General features: G+C 39.8%; 1 protein-coding gene across 6 annotated transcripts in view; it reads left to right on the top strand.

Annotated features, from left to right (window-relative positions):
* The window catches only part of LIMA1 (LIM domain and actin binding 1), an 88,439-nt gene that overhangs the window by 46,248 nt on the left and 29,315 nt on the right, over nt 1-12,876 (top strand). For all 6 annotated transcript variants that reach the window (XM_038577636.1, XM_038577635.1, XM_038577634.1 and 3 more), the window contains exon 4: nt 7,416-7,880. In XM_038577636.1, coding sequence (XP_038433564.1) covers nt 7,416-7,880 — 465 coding nt within the window. The remainder of the gene's footprint in view (nt 1-7,415; nt 7,881-12,876) is intronic.

Below are 12,876 nucleotides of genomic sequence, written 5' to 3'. Positions count from 1 at the left end.
TCAAGCACACTTCTTGACCCCGTCTAGTTAGCAAATTTCTCAGCTGCAGGATCCATCAAAAGCTAAACCCTTAGAACAAGCTCTCTGCTCGTAACCATTCTGCACTCTCCCTGCTGGCTAGCTTCCAGCTGGGCTGGATAATGGATTTCTCTTGAAATCTTACTTGATTTAGTCTTATGAGGGAAAAACCTCACATATTTGGGTAAGAATTCTTTCATTTGACTGGCATTATAAAAATACCCTCCTGGCAGTTTTTAGTACCTAACCTATTTAAATTAGTACATAACATGCCCCTGTCAATTTGTTCTCTCTAAGGAGATAATGCTGACCAGGTCTTAGGCTTAATTTTCCTGTAATTAAAAAAAATGTATTCACTCTGGCACACTGTAAACAAAAGCTACCATCATTTCACTCAACTGCTGGTTTCTTTTCTTTCTTCCTCCTTTCTCTCCTGCCTGTTATTTTTCCCCTGCCTCCTTTCCTCCTTCCTTCCTTTCTTTTGACTCATTCTTTTAGCAAGTATTCACAGATCACCTGCAATGTGCCAAGCACTGTTTTAGGCATAAATACAAACCACATTTCTGCCATCATGGAGTTTACATTATAGTGGGAAGGATAAACAATAAAAAAAAATTGTGTCAAGTGGTCATTAGTGCTTAGAAACCATGCAGAGCAGATAAGAGGGATAGAATGTAGGGTGGTCCAAGAAAACCTCTGATAAGGGGACATTGGAGCAGAGATCTGAGGATATGAACCAGGGAGAAGAGTGATTCAAGTAGAAGGAAGAGCATATGCAAATGACCTGAGGGAGGAACATTCTTGATGTGTTTGAGGAGTAAGGAAAGTGAAGTCATAGGCACTATGAGGACCTGAGCTTTAACTCTGATCACTTGGGAGTCTTTGGAGGGTTTGTGTGTAAAGGAGTGATGTGATCTGACTTAAATTTTATTTTATTTTATTTTATTTTTTTAAGATTTTATTTATTTATTCATGAGAAACACAGAGAGACATGGACAGAGAGAGAAGCAGGCCCCATGCAGGGAGCCCGATGTTTGGGACTCGATCCTGGGACTCCAGGATCACGCCCTGGGCTGAATGCAGATGCTCAACCACTGAGCCACCCAGGCGTCCCTGACTTAAATTTTAAAAAGAGGTGGAAGGGACTATAGGAACAATGGCAGAAGCATGGAGTCAAATTATAAGACCATTTCAGTGATTTAGCAATGGATTGGGCCGAAGTAGTAGTTATATAAGTGATGAGAAGTAGTCAGGATTTATACTGAAAGTAGAGAAAGAGAAAAATTGTGAATGGCAATAGTGGTTGGAGCTCAAACACCTGGAAAAATTAATTAAGATGGAGACTAGTAAAAGCAAGTTTAGAGAAGGGAAAGTGATAGAAGCTCAGTTTGGGGCATGTTAAATGTGAAATGCCTTAAGACTTCCAAGCGGAGATGTTATATAAGAACTTGTATATACAAATCTGGAACTGGAAGAGATGCAGTCTAGAGATAAGATGTGTGCGCATCAAAGTATCAGTGGTATTTAAAGACATAAGGTATATGAGATCACTTAGGGGTGAATGTAGATAGAAGAGAAGAGGTCTGAGGACTGAGCTCAGGAGCACCTTGATGTTTCAAAGCTAGAGAGATAAGGAAGAACCTGTAAAAGAGACTGAGCAGGAGCAACTAGTAAAACAGCAATAGAAACAAGAGAATGGGTGCCAGAAGCCAAGTGAAGAAAGTGCTTCTAAAAGGAGAGTTAGTAGCAGAGTCAAACACATAAAGAAGTGGGAACTGATCATTGGATTTGACAACATGAAGGTCATTGGTCACCTTGTGCTGTTTGAGAGTGTTAGGATAAAGGCCTGGCTGGAGTAGGTTCAAGACAGTGTAGATAGATTTCTAGGAGTGTAGTCAAACATTTATGGAGCATCTCTTAGGTGCCAAGTGCTGAAGACATAAAGGAATAAGATGTGGTCCTTGCCTTCAAGGAACTGTTTAGAGTTTGGAAAGTAGAGTTTATAATCACAGCACCATGAGTACCATGTTAGAGAAATACTCATGGTATTAGAGAATTTAGGAGGAACTCACAACCTGGACTATGCCATGTCAAGAAAGGCTTCCCAGAAGTGTGCCTGACTAAATCCAAAGGACAGATAGGAATTAGCTAAGCAAAGGAGGCAAAAAAGTGGCAAAGGATGTGACACATGCACAGCTTAGACACATGAGTACAGGCACATTTGACATTTGAAAAGATGATTGTCACATTCACCAAGATAGAGGATTCAGGAAAAGAAACAGATTAAAGGGTAAGGGGTAAAGAGAAGAGAAAGGAGACTTCAGCCTTAGACAAGGATGAGTTTAAGATGCTTCTAGGATTCTCAAGTAGAATTCCAGGTAAAGAGAGAGATCCGGCTAGAGTTATAGGATGTGAGTCATCAATAGGCAGCTGGTGGGTAAAACCAGAAGGTAGATGACATCACCTGCAGGGAATATGTAACTGAGCAAAGAGGACCTAAGATGGAACCTTGAGGGACCCCAGCATATGTGATAGGGGTGGCGGGTCAGAGGAAGGGAAACCTGTAAAAAAAAAAACTGAGGAGTGGCCAGAGAAATGGGAAGAAATCTAGAAAAATAGGGGTATCTCACAGAAGCCATGAAAGGAGAGAATCAAAAGGGAGGAGTAGTCAGTAGTGTCAAATGCTATAGAGAGAGCAAATAAAATAAAGCAGAAGTGTCTGTTGCATTTGCCAGTCGAGGTAAAAGGATGTGAATAGGTAATTAAAGAAGAAATAATAAATATATGAAAAAATGCTTAGTCTTGCCAATAATAAAAAAATGAAGTAACTATGAGATATAAATTATAATCTAAACAGTTGGCAGCTTTTTTATTAGATAATATTCAGTATTTGAGGAAATATGAACTCTCATATGCTGGTAGTAATAGTATGGTAACCATACTAAAGTGTTCTGTATCTTGCTTTTAAGCACTTAATGTGCTTTTTTATATCTTCTCATTTAAATATACATATTTATAATATCTAAATATATATATATGTAGTATATTAAATAAAAGGGGGAAAAAGTTGAGAGCATATGCACCAAACTATTAGCAGTGGGCATCTAGGTGGAAAGGGGTAGGGAAGTCAAATAGGGAAAATTAGAGTATATATTCAGGTATCTGAACATAGGGAAAGGGAGAGAGACAATCTCAAGCAGGCTCCACACCCAGCACAGAGCCCAACTCCAGACTCAGTCCTACAACCCTGAAATCATGACCTGAGCTGAAATCAAGAATCGGATGCTTAACCTACTGAGCCACCCAAGCTCCCCTTTTATTACTTTTGTAATTGAGAAAATAGTAATTTAAAAACAAGATAATAAAATGAAAATGTTAAAGAGGTAATGGGTGATCTTGACTAGAGCTGCTTTAGAAATGTTTAGGCAGTAGAGTCAGTATGAATGGAGAACGAGGAAGTGGAAACAGCAAATACAGAGAGTACTTTCAAGACCCTTAACTATAAAATCCAAGAGACAGCAATAGCTAGAGGAACACACAAAGTTCAGGGAGGATTACTTTTTTTTTTTAAGCAAACTTTCTGAAATAATTTCAGATTTACAATAGAGTTTTTAAGATAGTACAGAGAATTCCTATATACCTCCATCTATCTGCCCCTAATGTTAACGTCTGGCACAACTCACAAACATTTATCAAAACTAAGAAATTACCCGGTGTAATCCTATTAACTAAACTATAGAATTTATTCAGATCCACTAGTTTTTCCACTAATGCCGGAGGATTGCTTTTAAGATCTACTAGAAGCCTGTATTGTCTCCTGACGAACAGGGAGAAATATCCATATAAATTTATAGAAGTGACTGACCAGATGAAAGAATACTTACTTATATTTTGCCATGGAAAGCAAGTTAGAGGAACATTCAGGAGCAAGTAGGTCATTTATTCCTTCAGTAAATAGTGGGATCAGGTTACATGATAGCCTAGATTCCCAGAAATTTACTTCCTTCTTCTCCCTTTCTCCCTTTTTCTTTCTTTTTCCACTTACATATAGGAAATGGAAACAGACCATTAATACTGCCATCAGTGTATTTCAGGATTCCTTTCAAGCATGCAATATACCACTTCTTGAAATCTGTGCTGTTTGGGCACTCCTCTCCAGAATGACTGGATACCACTTTTCTGAGAAGCTCTCAGGCTAGGAATTTCTTCCCTTCCTTGGAGGCTGTACATTCAAGTAGTCCATGTTTCCAACTGCACTGCTATCTCCTACCCAACATCATCCTGCTTTTAAGATGAAGATACCCTTGCCAAAGTTTCAACACTAAAGCTCATTTGACCCAGCCTCTTCATTTTAATGTTGGAATAACTGAGAACCCAGATAGAGGAAAGGACTTATCCAAGATTATGCATCTCAGATGGACAGTGCTGGGACACGTCCCAGTACCAAATCACATGCTCCTGCAGAAAGGACATTGTGTTGCATTTCCAGGTTGTATCTAATCTTGATTCAGGCAGCCAATTATGGTCCAGAGGCAAATGTGCCAAGATTCCCAGCCTTGCTGGGTGGAATAAACCACATACTGGATGTCGCTTTGAGAGAGAAGGCTGGAGTACTGTAGCAGCCAATGGGCCCTTGAAAACTTGCAGTGTCAGTAATGTCCCACTGCCTCTTCTAGGAAGAGGGAAAAAGTTAAAACCAACTAGAATATCACCTTATTTTGTGCCCCACACTCCCCACTCTGGAACAGTGGAGATTACAGAGAGAAAGAAAAATAAGAGATCGTAACCCAAGTTCAGGATTTGGGAGATGACTGGGTACTGTAGTTGGTTGATCATCATGAGGTATGGCTGGAGGTGTAGGAAGGACCACACACTTAATATTTATTGTCAACACTTATAGGGTGCCTATTTATGTCACATACTATACTACATGCTTTAATATAGTCACATCTGTTCTCTACAATAGGCCAGTATGGTGGGTTCCAGAAATTAAACATGCCCAAGGTCACTTGGCTGGGTAGAGCTGGATTATACTAGTAACACATGTTCATTGTAGAAAATACAGATAAAGAAGAAAATAGAAGTGACCTGTAATCTCTTCTCCAGTGATAACCCAGGCCATCTCAATATAATATTCTTGCCATTGTGCAATCCAGACCGCTTTTAAATATTGCTTTTGTTCTGTACCTCTTTCTTTTTTTTTCCTTCCCCAGAAAAATTGTAATCACTGCTTCTTCCCCATTTTTCCTGCCTTAGGTCCTAAAGACCTACACAGCTGGTGTTGCCTGGGTATGCTGCCAAGAGTGATTTCTGGGTATGGGGCCTTTAATGCTGTCAGACCACACAGCCCTCTTTGTCCCCACTTACACACTTTTGAATGTGTATCCTTAATAACTACTTTTAATAAAAGAGCACATTTACTCCTTGTTACAATGCCCCCTAAGGGATGTCCTCCACCCAGTCCCTTTGTGGAACACTGCTGGTACTCCATTCCATAGATCCCTCTCTTCCTGATCATCATCAAGTAAAGTAGAAATGACCATTTTCGAGCTGCTTACAGTAACATCAAAAAGTTTTAATATTCTGTAGAAGATTTTTGTGATATGAAGATGACATATAGTTTTTTTATTCATTTGTATTACATAATGAATACACATTTATTATAAAAAGAAAAGAAATACAGATGCCCATAATCCATGATCCAGAGGTAACCTATTAACATCCTGATGTCTTTTCTTCCAGAGTACTTTTCTACGTTTATATTTATAAATATGCAGTTGTATTATAAAATGGGATTATGTGATCTTAAAGTTTGCTTTCTCCACTCAAAAGTATCTTACAAGCATTTTTCCATGTCAATAAATATACTTGGATCACATGATATACATGTTATCACATGATAACAGAGAAAAGTAGCGTCCAGTAGCGTCCAGTTACCAAGGCAAAATGCCACTTAGGGCTCCTATGTAGGCAGGGCTAGCGCAGGGCAGGTGAAGTTGGAGACCCAGATGATTCATCCACTGTGTGGCAGGAGGTAGCATCCAGCAAACATGCTGCCAGTGATAAGGCAACACCAGTGTCCAGAGCAGTTTGCTTTTCTAACAAGAAAACTTTTTTGTGCTTCTTGTATCTCTGATCCTTCTATGCTTACACCAATGAGTTATCTTTTCAGTAAAGATTTAAACGCTAAAATTAAGCGGTAGTTCTCTGTACGTTTTTTCCAACGTTGGTGCTATTTGATGAAGTAGCTCATACAGTGTATTCAGGAGAGTAATAGAGTGAGAGACTTAATTCCCAATATAGCTGCTAATCCCGTTTAATTCCCGGAAGTCTTTCAGTCCTAGGTGGTTTGTCCTTTCTTTCTTAGTTGAAAGACGTGAGTCACAGACCACAGGAACGGAGGGTACGAAGGTATTGGAGTTCGTGGTTTGTTGGGAGGTGGTGCTGCTCAGTTTATTTATAGGAATGCTTTCAGAGTATGGGACACTGAATTTAGTTCATCAAGCATGTTTCCTCTGTTATTGTGGCAGTTTCCAGGTTGTTTGCAATCTTATATGTATAAATTAATTCCATTTTGACCCAGGTGAAAGTGAACTCCCTTAGATGTGTCAATGTGTGTCCTTCAGTCAAGAAGGTGGGTGATGGTGTTTTCATATGAAGCCTGGATATTTTTCTACCAGAGGATCTGTGAAATAGCAAATTTTCTGATAACTGAGAATTTATACATGGATAAACGTGTAGAGAAGAGCAGGGGAAAAGAGGATTAGATTCTTATGTAAAAATAAAAGTTGACTGACTTTTCATATGCATGTAGATTATGTCAGATATGATGAAATATCATTGATGCAAATACACGTAAAAATCTGGTGAGTTCTTTAAAGTTCTACAAATAGTTTCAATCTTTGATGATACTGCCCACAAGTAGGGTATTGCATAGTTTCAGCTATACTTCATCTTTGTCATATGTAAAAGAAAAAAAAAAAACAGGATTCGCCATATAATTTTGTGATTTGTGTTAATGCACATTTGCAGTGTTTCAAGTACCTAATATTTTGCTTTCTCTTTCTTGTTTTCCTTATTAATCTTTGGATTAAAAAAAATCCCTTGTCTCCCATGTAACTATCATTAGATCTGGGCTCTCCTTTCTTCTCATTTTGTCCTTATAAGGCTATCCTGTTTTATCACTTCCTGCTTCAGCTCCTGACTTTTTCTCTCTTCCCCTCTCCCTCTCCCGGGGTGGATGCTTTCTCCATGTGGCAGGGCTGTAACCATTCACAGCTGTCTGAAACGCCAGTGGACCAGGAGCAGCTTAGAGTTTTAACTTTCATTTTGCAAAGAACATGTTTGAATGTTTCAACAGGCAAGTTATAACTGGCACTTACCTCTTGTTCTTCTAGAACACTGAAAATCTCCCCCAGCACTGCAGGAGGGGGATCCTGACGGTGTTAAAGAAGAAGTGGGAGAACCCAGCACTGGGAACAGAGCCTCACCCAGACTCCCTGCGAAACGGCAGCACTGAGGTCAGACCCGGAGGCGACCATCCTCCGGGTGAAGTGGCAAGAAGCTCTGCCTCTGAGGCCGAAGCTGACCAGGAAGAAAGAGCCCACCCCAGACCTAGGCACGGATCACCTCCTGAAGCCCTAATTCAGTGTCCGTATCCCCGCACTGAGGGCAGTGAGCATCTTAAAGACCCCTCGAAAGAAAGTAAAAAAATGGAAACGTGTGTAGGAGAACCCAGGCATGAAGTAGGAAAACCTGAAATCAGTGAAAACACAGAAGGCGCAAACAAAATAGAGAAATACAATGTTCCGCTGAACAGGCTTAAGATGATGTTTGAGAAAGGTGAACCGACTCAAACCAAGGTAAGGACTGGGCCGGTTTCAAACCTTGAGAAAGCCAATTCAAGTAACGAAACAAAGCTCTTTTTCTAATCTAGACAGTTTGAGTGGTGGTCAGTATGTCTTTTGATTCAAACTTCAAGGAATTAACTAACAGTCTCGAGTTATTTACATGGAGGCTAAGATCTGCGGGTCTCTGACCCAGTTTCCCGTGAAATCAAGCACATACTGGGATTCAGGTTAGTATCTAGAAATGAAGGCAGTTTGGTGCCGATTGGATTTTGTGTTTTTGTACGCTTGCCCTTTTAATTTATCTTCCTGTGCCTTTTGTCATTTGTAGCTTTGGGGGTGGAATTACTGCTGAATCTTTCTCTGCTTGGACACAGCTGCAGGCTGAGTGTTAAGGCCAGAGTTTAACATTAAGACTGAGGCTTACTTGTCTCTATGCTAGCTGACTCCTTCTCTTCTCAACTTCCTCATCTGTGCCTTCCAACAAATGTTTTCTATCAGCTAAAATCCTCTCCCAGGCAAAATCAATGAGGATAGCCAGACTAGCTGTAGCCTTCAGGAGTTTTGACTTGCAAATGCACAGGGTTGCATTTTCCTACAACTGCTAATGAAATTTGATCCTTCGTGTGGATTGCAGACCGGGTACCCAGAGGGAATTACTTAACTAGAAAATGAGTTACATATGCTGGTGACTTATAACACAGTCCAGGGATGGCTGAACTGGTAAATTTTTCCAGTTTTCTCATACTTTCCTGCATATCTGGCTTTGTACATGGGGATGGTTTGTTATAACAGTCATTATAATGAAATAAACAGATCTGACAGGAAGCAAAGCCATCATTTTCTCTCGATTCCATCTAGATGGGAAAGCTGAAATTTTTTAAGCTAAATATTTGGCCCAAATCCCTACATGTGTGAAGTAATGGTATAAGACCTTCTTTCTGAGACAAAAATTCGATAACTCGTCTTATAATCATCGGTTAAGTCTGACGTGATTTAGTTAATCTCCTCCCATCACTTGCGGTGCCTATTGCTTTCCTGCCTAGAAAAAAGTTCTTGGGTGTTTAAAGGATCATCTATTTCGAGGATGTAGTAAGAATTTTTAAAGGTCTGCAAGCCTAGAACTCTTTCCTGTGCCTGAGTTTTAGCTCTATTTTAACACTGAAACCAGTTGGCAAGAGATGTAACCACAAAGCAGTTTTATGACTTTTCTTAAACTCTCATCCCTCTCAATTTTTAGCCCTCTGGGCCTGCCAATTCCTTTCTCCTTTAGAGTCTTAATAAAACAAAAAAATTTTTTAGTTTTCTTTTTCTTTTTTCTTTTTTTTTTTTTAATTTAAATAGGAAGAATTTTAAGTGGAAGGGGGAAAATGTCAGAAATCCTAAATAGAGAGGAAGGGGTTTTGTTGTGACTCAAAGCACCATTGTAAGCCTCCTCCTCAGAGACCCTGTTAGGGGCAGGACGGCTGATGTCATGCCAGCACACACAATGTCGATTCAGTGCAAAAGCCTAGTGCATGTCGAAACTGGCCTAAGGTAGGAAATGACTGGGATTGCAGCAAACAAAAATGCTGATTATGTGTAAGGATCTGGTGAGAGACTTTTTTTTCTCATAAATGTCTGATGAGAGATGGGTCAGAACAAGCCTATCACTTTGTGGCTGGTCAGAGTGAGAAAGAGTCCTCATATAAAGATCCTTCTAGATTTCTAATAGCACTGGGCAGGCAGCCTGATTTTTAATGGTATAGGAAAATAGGGGCCGAGGGGGGTGTGTCTAAGATTGACCTGGGCTTTTTTAGGTGCCTTTTAAAACTTCCTTATTAAATAGGCATTTGTCACTTAATGGACTGCTTAGTAAAACAGAGCTGCCCTTGGTTTTATAGCTGTTCCTAAATAAGCATCATTATCCATGTTAGAAATTGCTTAGTTTACTTTTAAAAAGTTTTCATCTAATATATTTTTTTTAATGTTTAAAAAAGTTTTGTCTACTTTAGCTTAAGGAATAACTAGTTTGAAACTGCATTGTGGTTATTGTTAACATAATTTCAGCTTTAATTAACATGGATACTGCTTTTTTTTTTAAGATTTTATTTATTCATTCATGAGAGACAGAGAGAGAGGGGCAGAGACCTAGGCAGAGGAAGAAGCAGGCTCCATGCAGGGAGCCCTATGTGTGGGACTCCAGGATCACGCCCTGAGCTGAAAGGCAGGTGCTCAACCACTGAGCCACCAAGGCGTCCCAACATGGATACTGCTTTAATCGGGAAGTTCTATAGCTGGATCTTTGGAAGGACGCTCTAAGAAATATGGGAGGGACACTAGAAATCTTTTTAGGAGCTAGAGCCTACAAGAAGGAATGTATATTTCAGAGCTAACAAATTAGTACCTTAGCGAGACAAATAGAGTAGGTACAAATTGTGTGAAACTTTGGTTCCGTAATTTTAGAGAACTGGACTGAATCTGAGCTGGGCGGGTCTGAGAGCACATAGATAATGGAAGTAAAAGGTCTAATGTCAAATCCTCCTAAATCTTTTTATCAGTTATTTACAGGAGACAAAGTTAATTGGCTTGAGCTGCCAATTCTTAGTCTCTCTTGCTCCCTTTGCCTGAGATGGTTTCTCTTCTTGTCTACTTTCCTTCCTGGTCTCTGCCCTCCTGTTTTTTTCCTCTCTCTTTGTGAAAAATCTCTTTCCATGACACCAAGAGGTGAATCCCCAAACTAGATTCTTTTTTTTTTTTTTAATTTTATTTATTCATGAGAGACAGAGAGAGAGAGGCAGAGACACATACAGAGGGAGAAGCAGGCTCCATGCAGGGAACCCGACGTGGGACTCGATCCTGGGTCTCCAGGATCACACCCTGGGCTGAAGGCAGCGCTAAACCGCGGAGCCACCGGGCTGCTCCCCATACCAGATTCTAATCCTCCATTCTTAACCCAAGCTTCAGACTCATCTTTTTGGTTGCCTGCCAGATCAGACATCGCTCTTTGAAAATCCCTTAGGCACTCACATTTAAGAAAGCTAAAAAAGAATCCATTGTCTTTCCTGCTTTACCCCCGTGTACCTTAATACATCTCCATGCACCAAATCTCCTTGTCAGTAAAACTTGGAATCAGTTCTTCCTTCTGCCTGCCTCCTCTCCCCAGTCACTTACTAAGTCATCTTAATAAGCCTACCCTCCACACATCTCTCAAGTATGCGCCATTCAGTCTGGTCCCATAATATTGCTATGACCTCTATCCAGCCTCTTTTCTTTCTTCACATCCATTCTCTACACTCTTGCGATTTATTTTTCTAAATAGAGTTGTAAATTTGTTGACTCCCTAGATCAGGAACTTTGATGCCCCAGGGTGCCTGGGTGGGACAGTCCATTAAGCATCTAACTCTTGATTTCTGTTCAGGTTCTGATCTCAGGGTCATGAGATCGAGCCCCATTTTGTGCTCCATGCTCAGCCCAGAGTCTGCTTAAGATTCTGTCTCCCTCTGCACCTCCTGCTCATTCTCCTCTCTCTCTCTCTCTAAAATAAATAAATATATCTTTAAAAAAAGAAAAGAAAATTTGATGCCTCAAAATTAATCCATATTCAATATTTGGTTCTTCCACAGTCTGAGCTCAACTTACCTTTTAGTCTCAGAGCAAGTCTTATACTTAAACCCTGGATCACTCCCCACTCTCTAAATCATTCACATCTATCCCCCCATCACTGACTTCTGAAATCTTACTCCTCGAGGTCTGTTAAAACTGTGAGAACTTACCTCAGTTTCTCTCAGATTAAATTAACCCTTCTCACTCTGCTATAGAATTTTCTTTTTACTTCTGTTTGGGCATTTATATTATGCTTCCCTTAATAATCATGTATAAATCTGTATACTCCTGGGGTCCTGAGTGGCTCAGTCAGTTAAGTATCTGAGTCTTGATTTTGGCTCAGGTAATGATCTTAGGGGTCATGGGTTCAAGCCCCCCCCCCCCCCCCCCCCCGTTGGGCTCTGTGCTAGGATTAGGGTGTCTGCTTGTCCCTCACACTCTGCTCCTACTCCCCTCTCCCCCATGCTCTTTCTGTCTCTAAAAAATAAAATATTTTTTAAAAATTTGTATATTCCTAAAGTCTGTAATTTCTTTCAAAGTAATGATGTTTTTCTTCCCCAGTGGTTAGTACAATGACTTAGCTCTTAGTGCTTATTTAATAAAAGGAAGAAACAAAGCTTAGAATTCAAATAGCTTATAAATAATAAGAATTGATTAAAGGCTTTTCCTCACTTTTTCTCTACTTTTAGTGAATAGATACATTATTCAGGTCAGATGGTTCAGTTGAACATGATAGTTCTAATTCCTAGAGCAAATGAGTGGTGGATGGACTAATATAACCTACCATCATTACTAGGAAAAAGACACACACACACACAGTGGCATATACTGAGGTGGTTTAGCAATCCTAACTTCATGTATATGTTGATCTGGATTTTATGTAGCTGAGGTAACTATTCTGGACATCCTTTTATGAAAAAGATAGCTGATTAACTAGACATAACTGATGTTCAGTTATCATCATGTTGACATTTGAATCCATAATCTTTAGAAGTCAGGATGTGGTTATTCAAAAATTAAGTACCACTTCTTTTATGCCCTGGAATGACCAAGCAATGTAAGGAGCATGTGACAGGCTCATTAAGTCTCACTTCTTCCGGTTTGATTCCATATTTGGTTCACACAAAGCCTTCGGTAGGAGAATAAAGGCCAGGTATTTGGATGACATATTTCTACCTTCATAACCTATTTAAAGTATTGTCTTTTGCTTGGGTCAAGATTGAACCACTTAGGTGTAATGCAAGAAAATAAGACTAGACTGTGGATATCCATTGATTCTTTGATACAAATGCGGAGTACTGCTTCTTCCATGAAGTGTTTCCATTTTCTAGGAGAAAACTTAGATAAAGAAATAAAGGAGAGAAGAAGAGCGAGAACCTCGTCACCAAAAATGATTGTTTCCTAAAACACGTAAACTCACTCATTT

Source organism: Canis lupus, chromosome 27, assembly GCF_011100685.1.
Source record: "Canis lupus familiaris isolate Mischka breed German Shepherd chromosome 27, alternate assembly UU_Cfam_GSD_1.0, whole genome shotgun sequence".
Lineage (NCBI taxonomy): Eukaryota > Metazoa > Chordata > Mammalia > Carnivora > Canidae > Canis > Canis lupus.
Note: the sequence above shows the minus strand (reverse complement) of the source record. Positions and strands in the feature narration are given on the sequence as shown.